This window comes from Meriones unguiculatus, chromosome 11, assembly GCF_030254825.1.
Source record: "Meriones unguiculatus strain TT.TT164.6M chromosome 11, Bangor_MerUng_6.1, whole genome shotgun sequence".
Classification (NCBI taxonomy): Eukaryota; Metazoa; Chordata; class Mammalia; order Rodentia; family Muridae; genus Meriones; species Meriones unguiculatus.
The window spans coordinates 87,407,274-87,421,741 of record NC_083359.1 but is presented as its reverse complement, the minus strand read 5'-3'; the positions used below and the strand labels follow the sequence as shown (position 1 = coordinate 87,421,741).

Genomic DNA, 14,468 nt, shown 5'->3' with positions numbered 1-14,468 from the left:
ATTAGTAAGCAGATTATTTCATAGTAGTCTTCATCACATAAATGACTGCTTTAAAATCAAATTTTAACAAGACAGTAAAATATAGGATGTTTCTATAATAAAAGGTTGCTAATCATCTTGAAATTCACTGTAAATTTTTTTTGACCAAATGTTCTATTAAAATGATCAGTCATCCCTTTCACCTGCAGGTGATTGGCTCAAGGATGCTCTACAAATATCAAAATCTACAGTTGACCACTTCTTATGTGTATAGCATCATGTGTATAAATAGCATCCCCACAAACTCCAAGATACTTTAAATCTTGTCTGTATTACTAGTTATATCCACTAACTTTTCTGAATAGATTTTAGACACTGTTGTTTAGGGAGTAATGACAAGGAAAAAAGAAATCTCTCTGTGTTCAGTAGAAATGTACATTTTAAGAAAAATTTCCATCTGCTGTTTTTTGAATATGTGGGTGAATAGTGCCCTGAAATGGGGAAAAAAAGAATTATATAATATACAATTTATGTAGAATATGTACACTAAGATGATATAAGGTATAATAAAATTAATTAAGTTGTGTACCCAAAATATGTCAGCGCTAAAATGAAGGGGTTGGCACACTAACGCAGTAATGAACCTTGGCTTTGTCACTTACAACCACACTGAAATAATTCTTCTGAATTCCAGAGACCATGAAGGTAAAAAGAATCGCAGTGATTGGTGCTGGGGTTAGTGGACTAGGCGCCATTAAGAGCTGTCTGGAGGAGGGACTAGAGCCTACATGCTTTGAAAAGGGCAGTGACATCGGAGGACTGTGGAAATATGAGGTAAGTTTAGGAACACTTTCAGACCATGACACTATCCATGAGTATGGGACTTGCTCCTATCCAACTAGGAAGTAAGAGTTTGGTGACATATATTGTTCAAGTGTACTTTCCAAATTAGCGATAAATATTTAAATAAATTTGAAATTCCTCGTGGGACAGTCCTCTTATATTATTATTGCCATTATTGTTCCTTTATATTTTAATACACCTCATAGTTGCATGACTTTCTTGTCCCAAATCAGATAAGCATTTAATTCTCTGTTGCATTCTCTTAAATAAAACCCCTTTGATTGTGAGGCAGATTTTGCCCACTGGTAGTTTCTCATCTAAACCTTCTTGTGTTATTTTTCTAATTTTTGTCTCGGTTTGTTTTATGTGCGTTCTTGGAGCCTGCTATCCGTTTTCAGTTGTAAAAATAATTATGGCCACCACAGAGTCAGTCACTAGAAATAAAATTAGAGCAAGAGAAAATGCCCTCATCCTGCTGAATTCTATCACAAAACCTGAAAATAAAATCAGGACTTTTCAAAGAAAAGTATACCAAACACCAAAATCTGGTCCCCTAACACGTTCAAGAAGCCAAGGTTGGTTTGTTTCCTTTAGGAGATACCACAAAGTGGAAAGCCCGGGATATACAAATCTTTGACCTGTAATACATCCAAGGAGATGACAGCCTTCAGCGACTACCCCTGTCCTGACCATTACCCCAACTACCTGCACAACTCCAAAATGATGGAGTACCTCAGGATGTACATCAGGCACTTCGGGCTCATGAAACACATCCAGTTCCGGGTAAGGAGTGAAACCCCGCCCACCACCTGCACATTGGTCAGAGTGAAGTCCACAAGCAGAGCCAGCTGGGCACAATTTCAACCTGCATTTCCCACCCGAGTCTCCCCCACTCTCATAATTCAATGGAGATATGTTTGTCTTTTCTATGCCACCAAATGAGCACTGTCCCAGCTGCAGCCCAAGTTCTAATTTTTGATTCATTTTGTCAAGTGAAAACATAAGGCATAGGAAATAAAACCAATGCATTTTGTGTTCTAAGAAGCCTTAACATTTGGGAAGTGATCCTTTATAAGCACACAACTCCTAACGACACAGGAGCCATGCATAGAGCTGCTTACGGGGGGTGGGAGGGCACATAGATGAAAGTGTCCTATAACTTGGGTTTTTCTCCTTGTTTCCTAGACAAAGGTGTGCAGTGTCAGGAAACGCCTGGATTTTTCATCCTCTGGTCAGTGGGACGTTGTGGTGGAGGCCGATGGGGTGCAGAAAACCTATATCTTTGATGCGATAATGGTCTGCAGTGGTCACTACTCTGAGAAGCATTTTCCCTTACAGGATTTTGCAGGTATTTCTCCGATGTATGTGTGAGAAGGATCTTAAGAGTGTAAATATCTTAACACCTAGGCTATCACTGGCATTGGAGAAAGGTAGATTATGCGGAGGGGATACAAGTGAGGATGTCCTAAGTTCACAGAGCCATCAGAGATATGTTTGTCTTTTCTATGCCACCAAATGAGCACTGTCCCAGCTGCAGCCCAAGTTCTAATTTTTGATTCATTTTGTCAAGTGAAAACATAAGGAAGATCTAGCAATAGAAGTAAAGATGGAACTGGAAACCAGAGTTTCTCAGACAAACGAGGTCTGAGAGACGTTCATGGGAGAGGAAGCAGCGTGTAAAGAGCAGTAGATGGGGAATCCTGGGAAGGTCTCAAGGACTCGACACAGGTGGAGTGCCTAGGTTAGGAGAAGCATGGAAGAGTCAATGGAAAAGCATTACTGTGTGTGCGTGTGTGTGTTTGTGTGTGTACACGCACTCAGATACGCACATATATGCAGGAGAAGCAGATATATAATCAAGTTTGCACTTTATAAACATCAGTCTTGCAGTAGTGTGGAACATTAATTGACAGAGGAAGATGGCTGAGTCAGGATCAATAAGAAAGACTTTAAACAGCCCATTGAAGAGATAATGATGGTGAAGATTCAATAAAACAATGGAAGTAGGACTCAGAGAGAATAAAAATTTGGTGGTATTTTAGAAGTCTTTGGCACACTCAATGAATGACAGATTACACATGACGGAATTTTACAATTGTGGCGATTACAATTATAAAATAGAATTTTTCCAGAATGCCTTGCAACTTCTACTACCCCAGGCTTGCGGTATTAAAGAGTGGCCACTCGCCAGGTGTTACAGATGAGCACGTGACATGTGAAGGACACAAAATTAAGATGTCTCCTATGTAAAATGCCTACCACACATAGAAAACACAGTAGGCGCATATGAAGAATCTCAATAATAACCTTACATTACCCATATATTAGCATTCAGATTATCCTGGGTTAAGTAAAATACGGACTTAAAATTACTATCATTCTCAGTGTTTCTGGGCTTCTGGGAAGTTTAAAACTGCCTATGCATTTGGCATTTAGTTGCTTCTGAATAACACCGATGTACGTTGCTAAGGATCTTTTCAAATTTGCAAATTTCCAAAGAGTTCTAAAACATGAAAAACCAGTCTCATATCTCTGAATAGAAAATAAGAAAAACACAATTAACACTCCAAAGTTACAAAGAGTTAGCATATTGAGTAAATCTTAAGGTATATTTTATCGACTGCTTTAAAAACTGCTCTGATTTTGGTCTTGGCCATATAGTTACTGCTGTTGAATGCTTTGCTCCTTGGCTGACAGTATTCTGCCACAGCAGGGTAAAGTCCAAGCGCAAAGAAGAGAATAAAGTAGCATGAACGTCAAGCTTAAGGATGAAAGTTACCGAGCCGTGCTTTCCACTTCCGCCGTGACGTGGAGGTTTGATTCTGTCTTCACAGGAATCAGCAAGTTCCGAGGCCGCTGTCTTCACAGCTGGGAGTACAAGCACCCTTGGGACTTTGTGGGGAAGAGAGTGGTGGTGATCGGCATTGGGAATTCTGGAGTGGATGTGGCAGGCGAGATCAGCCGTGTCGCCGAGCAGGTTTGGTGTCGTTCCCTGATTCGGCTCTTGGGTGTGACTTTGATACCTGCAGAATCTGTTGAGTCTAGACTTTCTGTGGCCTTAGCAGTAATGCTCCCATTTGGACAGCAATGGCATGTTTTTCCTGCTGACTATGAATAAGAGAATACAGACTTCCAAAGTGACAATATTCCCAGTCCGTAAGGCACTGGAGTCATGGAAGTAACAGTCCAACTAGAGTCAGGTAACTCAGAATTAGCTACAGGTAGATACATGGGAAATTTCAAAATGAAATGAGTTTTACAGAAGACACTGTTTTTACACTGGAAACGAAGTTTAAAGAGCAATCAGTGCGCACAAACCGGAGTATTTTAAATCTGCTGCTGGTCTGTGCATGAGGGTGTTAAGAAGAAAGGATAGATTCTGTGGTTTCCCACTGGCTGTGGACAAATAACAAGTAGGGAAAGAGGAGCAATCTTTCGAAGCTCTGCAGTGACTGAACTGAGCCCCTAACCATTCAAAATTAACTTTACAGAAAAAGACACACGATCTCCGATACTGAACACCTTCCGTACATTAAGTGAACCATGCCGTGATTCTGAGGTACACGAGTCACAGCTCCTTGTGACCATGACATCACTCCAGTGATTGTCACATCAGCGAAAATCTTTCTTTTCAAGGTCTCTGTTAAACGACACAAAACAGACCCACGTATTTATCAAAACAGAAATTGCCTTTTTTTTTTTTTTGTACTGAAAACATTCTGTTAGCACTTTTCCTGTCATGAACGTGAGAAGAATCTAGTGTGAATTTCTGTACCTGATTTTCAGGTTGATCTCAAACATTTTACTCACATTGTTCTCCATCCCTTGGAAATCTCAACTGAAAGTGCGCACTTGGAAGCTGAACTACTGACTTCCAACACTCAGCGTAATCGCCGATTGTGCTGTTGTGCGCTTCCCCCCCCCACCCCCCCTCTATTTTGGGACCTCAGACACTCCGGACATCTAGTACAGCCGGTGCAAGCATCACAAGGAGAGTAGACCCAGGCCAAACATTAGGTTAGCCGAAATGGCTTTCAGTAATTGGATGTCTTTATAAAGTAGAGGCAGGGAAAAGAATCTGGCGAGGCGGACGAGGCCCTGTGGGAAGTAAATTTCCTCCCCTCGACAACTTAAGACAAAAACCAAAACCTCCTAAGATCTGAGACCCGAGTGATTGGCAGCTAAACACTCACCAGGCAACCACTCCTCTCTTGAAGGTGGTCCTCAGCACAAGGCGAGGGGCGTGGATATTGAAGCGGGTTTGGGATCACGGGGAGCCCATGGACGCCACCCTCTTCACCCGTTATAACAGAGCCGTCGGGAAGCTCTGCCCCACAGTCCTGCTCAACAGACAGATGGAGAAAAAGTTAAACTCGATGTTTAACCACGCCAATTATGGACTGCTGCCGGAGCACAGGTAGAGTTGGGTACTTTAAGCTGACAATACTTCTGAGGGACTGGACTAGCCGACTAAATGGTTAAGCCATAAGTATATGAATGGGAGCAGCGTTGCCACAAATTCCTCGTGTTTTCATGGGGAATATCCGAATTATTTTCTTCTTACTGAGGGTTCTCTGCGAGCCGACTAACAGGTGCTTCTCAACCTTCCTAATGCTGTGACCTTTAACACAGCTCATCACGTTGTGGTGGGTCACCCGCAGTCGTGAAATTATTTTCATCGTTACTTTATAACTGCAACTTCGCTAATGTTATGAATTGTAATGTAAATATCCGACATGCCACACCTGTGAAGGAACCATTCCAAGGGGTCGGACCCGCAGGTTAAGAACCACTGCACAAGTTGTAAGAAAAGCTGAGCCGTACAGAGTAGGGAAGTAAAGACTTTAAAAATCCTGTCTTATTTGACATTCATCTGGGGTCACTATGCCACCCTCTCCTGCTTTCCTGCCACCCTCTTTCAAGTACGCCATGTTCACTCTCTAAACCCGCCACCAACCAAGACAGTTCACTATCCATACACAATGACCTCGTGCCCTTCGACCTCTTCACCCACACTGACTTCCTGCCCTGTCCCATTTGCGTGACGCCTAGCCTCAGCCAAGACAGCCCTTACCACTGAAAACTGCAGCCGTCCTCCCGAAACTCAACTCTGTCCTTGAGCATTCTTAGGTTTTTTTGTTTTGTTTTGTTTTTGCTCCTACCTCACTCAACAGCCAACCCGTTCTCAGACCCTGTCCAGTCCTCTCCTCCTGAGTCTTCCTTCTCTGCTTCTTCCAACTCCATGGCCACTTCGCCTCTGTTTTTTCTTTTTTCCTCCGTAAGACATGTAAGACTTGGCATCACCCGTGTATCCACTCTTGGTCTTTCATCCTAAGTGGCTCCCTGTATTAAAATTTCAAATCCTATGACTGGCGAGATGGCTCAGTGGGTTAAGGGCATCTGCTCCCAACCCTCATGATCCCCAGAATCCACATGATGTAAAGAGAGAAATGACTCCCACAAGAGCACTCTGACCTCCACACACGCACTGCTGGGCACACATACACATAAATAAATAAATGTGATATGCAGGGAAACATAATAAGGGCTTAAATTAATGAAAACATAAAATCAATATTAATAGCTATCTGGAAGGCTGCATATATAGTTTTGTGCTGAACTGAGGTCATATGTATGACTTCAGGTTCCTTTTTGTGGAGAAATTACTCAGTATCTATGAGATATGTTTAATAATATTGATTTTGCACTAATGTAATCACAGGAGAATTTGACTCCCTGCTACTAATTCATAGCTCAAACCTTAAACTGAAATCGACCAAAGGTCTCAGTGTCACTGATCACAAACGTTCCCATTGAAGATTCATTGTTAAATGTTGCAGATATACCTTTTAGGTCTTTAGAAATATTAGCAACTAGGACTAGCAGGATAGTTCAGCAAGTAAAGGCACTTGCCACCAAGCCTGAATCTGGAAACACATGGTAGAAGGAGAGAAAAGACTCCCACAAGTTGTCCTCCGACCTCCACATCTTCACACACGCACACACACATGCACACACAGGAGTCATTAAATAAATAAATAAATGCAATAAATCAGTAAGTGCAATAAAATATTAATAACTACTATCAACTGAGTTTACATGGTATCAAGAGTAAAAATATAGATCAAAACTTAGCACACCTTTAATCCAATCATTTGGGAGAAAGAAGAAGGCAGATCTCCATCAGTTAAAGAGTAGCCTGAGCTACAGAGTGAGTTCCAGGCCAGCCAGGGCTACATAGTGAGACCCTGTACTAAACAAATAACACACTTTATTCCTTGTAAAAAAAAATATTGTTGTCTAAAGATATTTAGCACATGCTCACAAATCTGATGTGGTTGCTGTAACATTACTACAATTCTATAATTAGGAAAGTGAAACCAAAATGTTTCATGGCTTGTCCAAGGCCTTCCAATGGGTAAGAGACTAAACAGGTATCAAGGTTCAGTTTGGAATCAGAAAATCAGTTACTAATGAGCTATATTGCTTGCTGAGGATGCTAAAAAGCAGAATAAAAATTTGTTGAAGCTATGCAACATTTTCCAGAGCTTTTGCCTATGCTACATCTTTATTAAGAAGTTGTATGCCCTTCTCTTGATAAACAGAATTTTTGACTACCGAACGGTTCTCAGTGATGATCTGCCAAGTCTCATCATTACTGGAAAAGTGATGATAAAACCAAATGTAAAAGAGTTCACCTCAACATCGGCCATCTTTGAGGATGGAACTGAGGAGAAAATAGATGTCGTCATCTTTGCCACAGGCTACACATTGTCATTCCCTTTCTTGAATGATGACCCAGCAATCCTGGACAGCCAGTACTCCATGTTCAAGTTTGTCTTCCCTCCGGGGCTAGAGAAGCCAACTCTAGCCTTCATTGGCATCCTCCAGCCAATGGGGGCCATCATCCCCACGTCAGAGCTCCAAAGCCGATGGGCTGTGCGTGTGTTCACGGGTATGTGTATGTCTTCTCTTCCCATGAATACAGTCTGTTTCAAGTGCTCTGTGGTTTAAAAAGTCACCCAGAGGTCTTTGTTGATCTACTCTGTTGAACTCTATCATTCTATCAAATTGTCTGGAGTTTCACCATTAAAAAATAGACTACCTTGGACTCTTCTGAAGGTTGATAGTTCATCATTAAGAGAACTCACTATTAAAAATAAAAAAAAAACACTCAAATAATGAAAATTTTAAAACCAAGAAAATTGTAATGAGGGTATATTTTGATGTAACTGTCCATTTATCTGCTTCTTTCAGCAGAAAAGTAACTTGGGGTGTGGTTTTGGAGACAGGAATTGACCAAAGTAGGAAAACAAAACAGGGGATGAACCACTTAGGACACATCTCAGAAATGTGGTGAAGTCATTTTGCAGTGTTGGCTCCAAGTTTGTGGTTCATTCTCAATTCATTTCCCAAATTGTTACCCAAATTGACACTTGTTGGCTTAATTGTGGATACCCCTTCACCACACCATCCAAAACAATCTTGACCAGGTTCTCTATACTTTAGAGCGAGTAGTCTGGACTCTTCCTCATTAGGACGGTTCTTCCTCAGAATATGGCACAGTGGGATGGATGTTCTTGCTGAGTCCTCAGCATTCTGAGACATAAAATCATTGTCGCGGCAATTCCCCGAGTGAGATTTGAATATGTACCCATGGTGGAGCGGGAAGAGCAGCTCCTGCAAGTTCTCTTATATTCCTTATTTTCTGAAGCTTCAGGGGAACCCATCTGATGCTCATTCAAAACTCTACAGCATAACTCGCCTTGGCCTGTAAACCTAAATCTCTGCTTACTGTATTTCTTACTTCTGCTTCTCCTAATATGTGTTTTCTCTGCTGACTTTCATTAAATGGGTAATATGATGATGACCACATGAGAAAGTAGTTACACAATTACATTTCCTGGGAGAATGCGCCCTATATGATGTCTGGCTTCTTCCTCTTAACACAACATTGTGAAATGAATCCTCATTTTATAGTTATTTTCTTCACTTAATATATAGCTCTCCATATTCTTACCCATTCAAGATGTGCACATAAGCGCATGTACATACATGTACAAATATATATATATATACTTATTCATATGTATGCATTTATTTTATATTAAATACTTATTTTATATTGATCAGCACTTGGAATTATTACAGACACTGATGCATAGACAAACACACACAAGTATTTCATTGAGAATGTGCTCTTTCTATTCGGTGTATATGTAGAAGATTAGTTGATGTTTCACAAGGTATGCATACGCATACAATGGTAACACAAAGCACTACATGAACTTTCAACTCTTCAGTTCTCTTCCTTTCATGGTCTGCACACTCATTTATGTTTGTATTGTGAAATCATATTCTGAAACATTCGAGGATACTTCTGTGCAGGTCACATTTTCGCAGATATTTGTAATTATGACATCTGGTGAAGGAACAAGGCAAACAGTTTAGACGCCTACTATCCTTTGTCCTGTCTCCCTGGCATTCTTTAACACTCTGCTTGTTGTATATTCCTTTCCTTGACACGCTCACATATACAGAATTTCTATCTGCAATTACTTGCTCTCCTTTCAAAATGTAGTCATCGTAGTTTGGGGGCCTTTTCCCTCAGTGCCTACTTTCAGGAGGCACAATAAAAACTAAGAGATGTTCTCAACTCGAAATACAGAAAAGTTGGACTCGGGATGTAAGATCAATGCTAGGCAATGTTCAGAAAGAGAAATTTGAGTCAGGTCCCAGTAAGACTATAAAACATATTAAGAGCATTTGTAATATTCAGGGATATTGAGTGTACATTTCAACTAAGAAAAGTTTAGACACTATCTTAGAGGAAAGCTGAATTCCCTAACTGACATCCTGGGCATGATGATGGAAAAGAAATGTTCTTCCTTTGGAGTTTTTTAAACATAAGCCTTTGATTATTAATATTATAGCAGTCTGATGATTCCAGTCTATTTCGAAGCCATCCTTCTTGTTTACTTATACACTTGCTCTTCGTGTCTGCCTTCCAAAGTCTATATATTGTTTTCTCAGGACTAAAGAAGTTGCCTTCGGAGAAAGAAATGATAGCTGACATCAACAGAAGAAAACAAAAGATGTCAATGGAGTAAGAAAACTAATTTTTTTTGTTAAAGTAAATGAAACATGTTAAAGGGGGAGTATTTGATTTTGCTTTTTATATATTTTGTACCTACATGAGCCCTAATAAGATAATTTTAGTTCGGTAATATCATGTTGAGTTTCTCTTCACATGGGTCTGATTGTAGAACATAAAAATATGACATGAAATGTTAAGTAACCACAGAACACCAAGTCAACATGATGAGCAGAATGCAAATTCACTGTGGAAATAAGAATAAAGTTTTTTTTTTAAGACATAGACCTACCAGATACGCCACTTCTTGGTATTTACCCAAAAGACTCCAGGCCAACATACCACAGAGCCAAACCGCACATCAGTATTTATTGATACCTATTTACAGTCGCTAGGTTAGAGATACAATGCAGGTGTCCAGGGGAACAGATGATGAAAATGTGCATTGTGTTCACCATGCAGTCTTTAGCCATGAACAAGAATGAGCTATATCATCTGCAAGAATATGGATATAGATAAAAAGACATGTATTGTATTTTTCTCTCATTTGTTGGTCCCAGACAGTACAGATACATAAAACCATATAGGCTGGTGACGTGGAAATAGAAACAAAACAATCTGAGTAACTTAGGGGACTAATGAGAGTATGGGGCAAGAAAGTGAAGGGTAGTGAGGTAAGTGGTCATATGTTCAAAGTCTTTCATGTACTGCATGAAAGGCTCTGAGGTAACCCAGCATGATTTTTAAAAATAAAAATGGCGGGAGGGAGGGACTGGGAGGGAATGAGGGATCGGGACACGGCTGGGATACAGAGTTAATAAAATGTAACTGATAAAAAATAAAAAATAAAAAAGATAAAAAAAATAAATAAAAAAAAATGGCAGAACATGAAGGGTGCGCCATACCCAGAGGCTAGCATCCTACAGCCCTTCTCTTCATCTTCTGGCTCTCCATTCTTTCCTCCCTGCCTTCCTTGGTATTCTCTGGGGCCCTGTTTGGGGCCTAGCGTCTCTGAATTCATTGTCACACATTACAAAGAGAAACTGTGACTAACACTGAGACTAGCAGCATCTGTTAACAAGTACGAATATAACAATCTAGAAGGCAGTTGGAGTCAGACAAGTTGAATTACACAAGAGTGAATTCTCTCCTACTGCCTCAAAACCTTCCGTCATGGGATTACGACTAGGTTTACAGTCTGAGGCGTGAATTTCCTGCTGTGGTGCAGGCCTTACACACATTACAGTGAGTGTTTACCCCCATATCAGTCTTGCTGCTCCTGCACCGGTGGACCCCACTTGCCTGGAAGGTTGGGATTGGACGGTCACTAAAGTTCACAGCTGGGTTAAGGCCAGTGATGACTGTTCTCCCCCTGTAGCCATGAATTTAGTAACAGATGCTTCCGTACTGCTTTCCTTAGCCTTATCTCACTGCAGCTTACTTGAATGCTTTCATTCGCTTTTTATTACGCTCATTTTAAATGATACAAATTTACCTCCTCCCAGCATTTTGAAAAGTCTTGATTTTTCTTTAATTGTGGCACTTTCTACTACTACTTTGTGGTACTACTTTGTGTCTCTTTTACTCAAGAATGTTTTGACAGAGTGCTTTCTCTTTTTGGTTTTCTTTTGTTTTGAGATGGTGTCTCATTTTATAGCCTAAGCTGGCTTTGAGCTCACTATGTAGCCCCGGCTGACCTTGAACTTTGTGATTCCTTCTTCTTAGCCTCCTGAGTACTGGAGACGGCAAATATCTGCCACTGTGCCTGCTTGCAGAGGGACTTTTAATTTTAAAGCATCTTGCCCTCTAAAAATAGTAACATACGAATATCTAGGAATAGCCAAAGGAAGAATAGTGTGCAGAATGAGTATATGGAGAAGATAGGTTACGTAGAAACATGAATTGAGCAGTGGAGTTCCATACACTGTGACTGAGATAGCCCTTGCTAATTTAACTCATACCATGGAACTGGGTCTGGTATCTAGAAGGAAAATCCAGATCAAAGATGTCATCCAGTCCTTCACCACTTCCTTTTCAGACGTGTCATCCCCTCTGCTGGGTTTGTGGTAACTTTAAAGCCCTCAGGGATTTACATCATGTGTTAAGAGACCAAAAACGTTCCTAAGGAAACTGAGAAAAAAAAAATATATGAAATTAAGGTTTGATAAGTGTTAAATGGTGAGATGAACAGCGAATGAAAACAAACACTACTGGAGCCTGGGGACACTAGTGACTGAGATCTGACGTTCCTTGTGTTTCCTTTCCCTCCCCGGCACTATGAAAAGACTCCAAGACACTCGCCGAGTCAAGTTCATCGACTACATGGATGAAATCGCTACCGAGTTAGGTGTCAAGCCCAACCTGCTGTCGCTCCTCCTCTGGGATACAAAGCTGGCTAAGGAGATTTTCTACGGACCCTGCACCTCCTACCAGTACCGCCTACAGGGGCCAGGGAAATGGGCGGGGGCTCGGGCAGCCATCCTCACTCAGAGAGACCGGATCCTCAAGCCCCTGAGAACCCGGGCCCCCAAACACTCTCAGGCCTCCCTCTTTCACCTGTCCTGGATGAAAAGCATCTGTGTTGTTATGTTTTTCTTTATTTCCATGTTAGCGATCATGCATATCGCCAGTCGCTAGCCTCATCCTGACGTAGATATTTATGTGACTGCAGAGTAAACTATTGTTATTTAAACTGTATCTCTTAGGGGGAACTAGTTTAGTAGGCTAGTTGACAACTGGATTTTCAAAGGCAAACAGAATTACCCCGATAACGACTTTATGAGGAGAGGTTGGAAAGATACAGTTTATAACCATTTTATTCCAAACGTACTTTGAAGTAAGTTAAGAAGTTTATATATAGCATGACCTTGAAGAATAATTAAAAGTGGGATAATTTGATTTATAAAAGAGTAGAGAGACTATTTAACCAGGAAAAAAACCTTATTTAATAAAAGAGCAAAGAGACTCTTTGACCAGCAATAATCCTTTACTACATTCTATGGTCTCAAAGCATCTTTTCCATCTTGACCTTCCAGAAAATCATAGCTGTTTTGAGCAGTTGTTTGGTTGGCTGGTTGAGTCTTAGTTTTAAGATAAGATCTCCAAGTGCTTGTAGTCTGAGGTGGCTTCAAGTTCATGCCTTTTACTACCACACACTGGGAGAAAGATTTTTTTTGATAGAAAGATGTGACATCCATCAACTCACCACTTAATCAAATAGCACTGTTTGTAAAAGTGCTGTAGGTCGACAAAGTACATTGCAGCTCCCGGTGTGATGCTCTAGGAAGGATGTTATCATTGTCTAGTATTGCTGCTAGAATTGAAAGAAATTAAGGAACAACCAGAGAAAATGAAGCAAGGCCAACATTCCCAGTAAATCTTAGCTCAGTTCCAAATAAAGGCTGAGCTGCAGTTCTATAAAGCTCAAGTGAAAATATCTGGACACTGAACGACAATTCTAATATAAACAAGGGGGTTTTAATATATACTCTTGTAGGTCTTAGTGAATTACTGATAATCTTGTGTGGTATAACAGCATTATGTTTATGCAACAGAATGTTCTTCTTTCTAAGAAGTAGGCAAAAGTAGGAGTTAAGTACCATGATGTATGCATTTTAGTTGCAATATATGTGTAAGATTATCTATATGGGAGAGGCTGACAGGGACAGAACAAGAGACACAAAAGTAAAATGAAATGGACAGAATTTCCACAAGTCGTGATTCTCGTTAAAAGTTCTGTAGCTGCACATAGCAATAGTATTTCAACACTTTTGTAAACTTGAGAATTTCAAAATAAAAAAATAATTTTAAAAATCTATTTTCCACAGTGATTTATGTACTAAAATGGGGGGGGGATTTCTATGGGAGATTCTTCTAAACAAATGTGTTTCTTGACAGTCTTGGCCTTGATGCTCTTAGAACATTAAGATTATGGGAGATCTTTCATTATTAAATAGTTCCCCATCATTCATTAGTCCTTCTGTTGCATAGCTATTTCCCAGAAACTGAAACATTCCTGCCTGAAAAGTGGTGGAAAGGGAGTGCTGCTGTGAAGGAAAGCTCATAACACTGAAGATAATGAATCCTGTAAGGCTTAGGAAGTTCCTGGGGGAAAAAAAAATGACACTCACTAGACCCCGCCCCAAGGATTTAAAGGCCATTAAAATAGCTGGGGAGAAGAGATTCAAGTGGAATTGCTTGAAAGCTCCTGGGGTGTAGGTTTTGTGAATCATCAACAGTACTAGGATGGGCTTTTCTTTGGTAAATCCTCAAATGCATCTCAAACTGGAGCTGGGAAAGGGACTACATAAAAGATCATCAAGTTCTGTTTACATAACTTTCTGTCATTGAATTCACGCTGACATCAGAGAAGTTTCAACTCAGACTTTCTTCTTATCTATTTTGCATTAATACTGCCATCAGTTAAGGATTTCAAAGCAATAATAGGTAAGCCATATATACCTTTTACAAAGAATCATTTTACTGAGCTATAGCAATGAAACCTATAAATTTACCCCAGCCTAGGTAAACTGCCACAGGCTGCAATGTGCTG

At 40.4% G+C, this 14,468-nt stretch overlaps 1 protein-coding gene across 1 annotated transcript; it reads left to right on the top strand.

Moving 5' to 3' along the window:
• Window positions 1-678: 678 nt before the first annotated feature.
• LOC110560394 (flavin-containing monooxygenase 5-like) lies at window positions 679-12,553 on the top strand. Its single transcript, XM_021656272.1, is given in 8 exon segments — window positions 679-813; window positions 1,417-1,605; window positions 2,008-2,170; window positions 3,657-3,799; window positions 5,040-5,239; window positions 7,428-7,777; window positions 9,856-9,955; window positions 12,202-12,553. Coding segments are annotated over 8 exon segments (1,632 nt in total).
• Window positions 12,554-14,468: the final 1,915 nt, after the last annotated feature.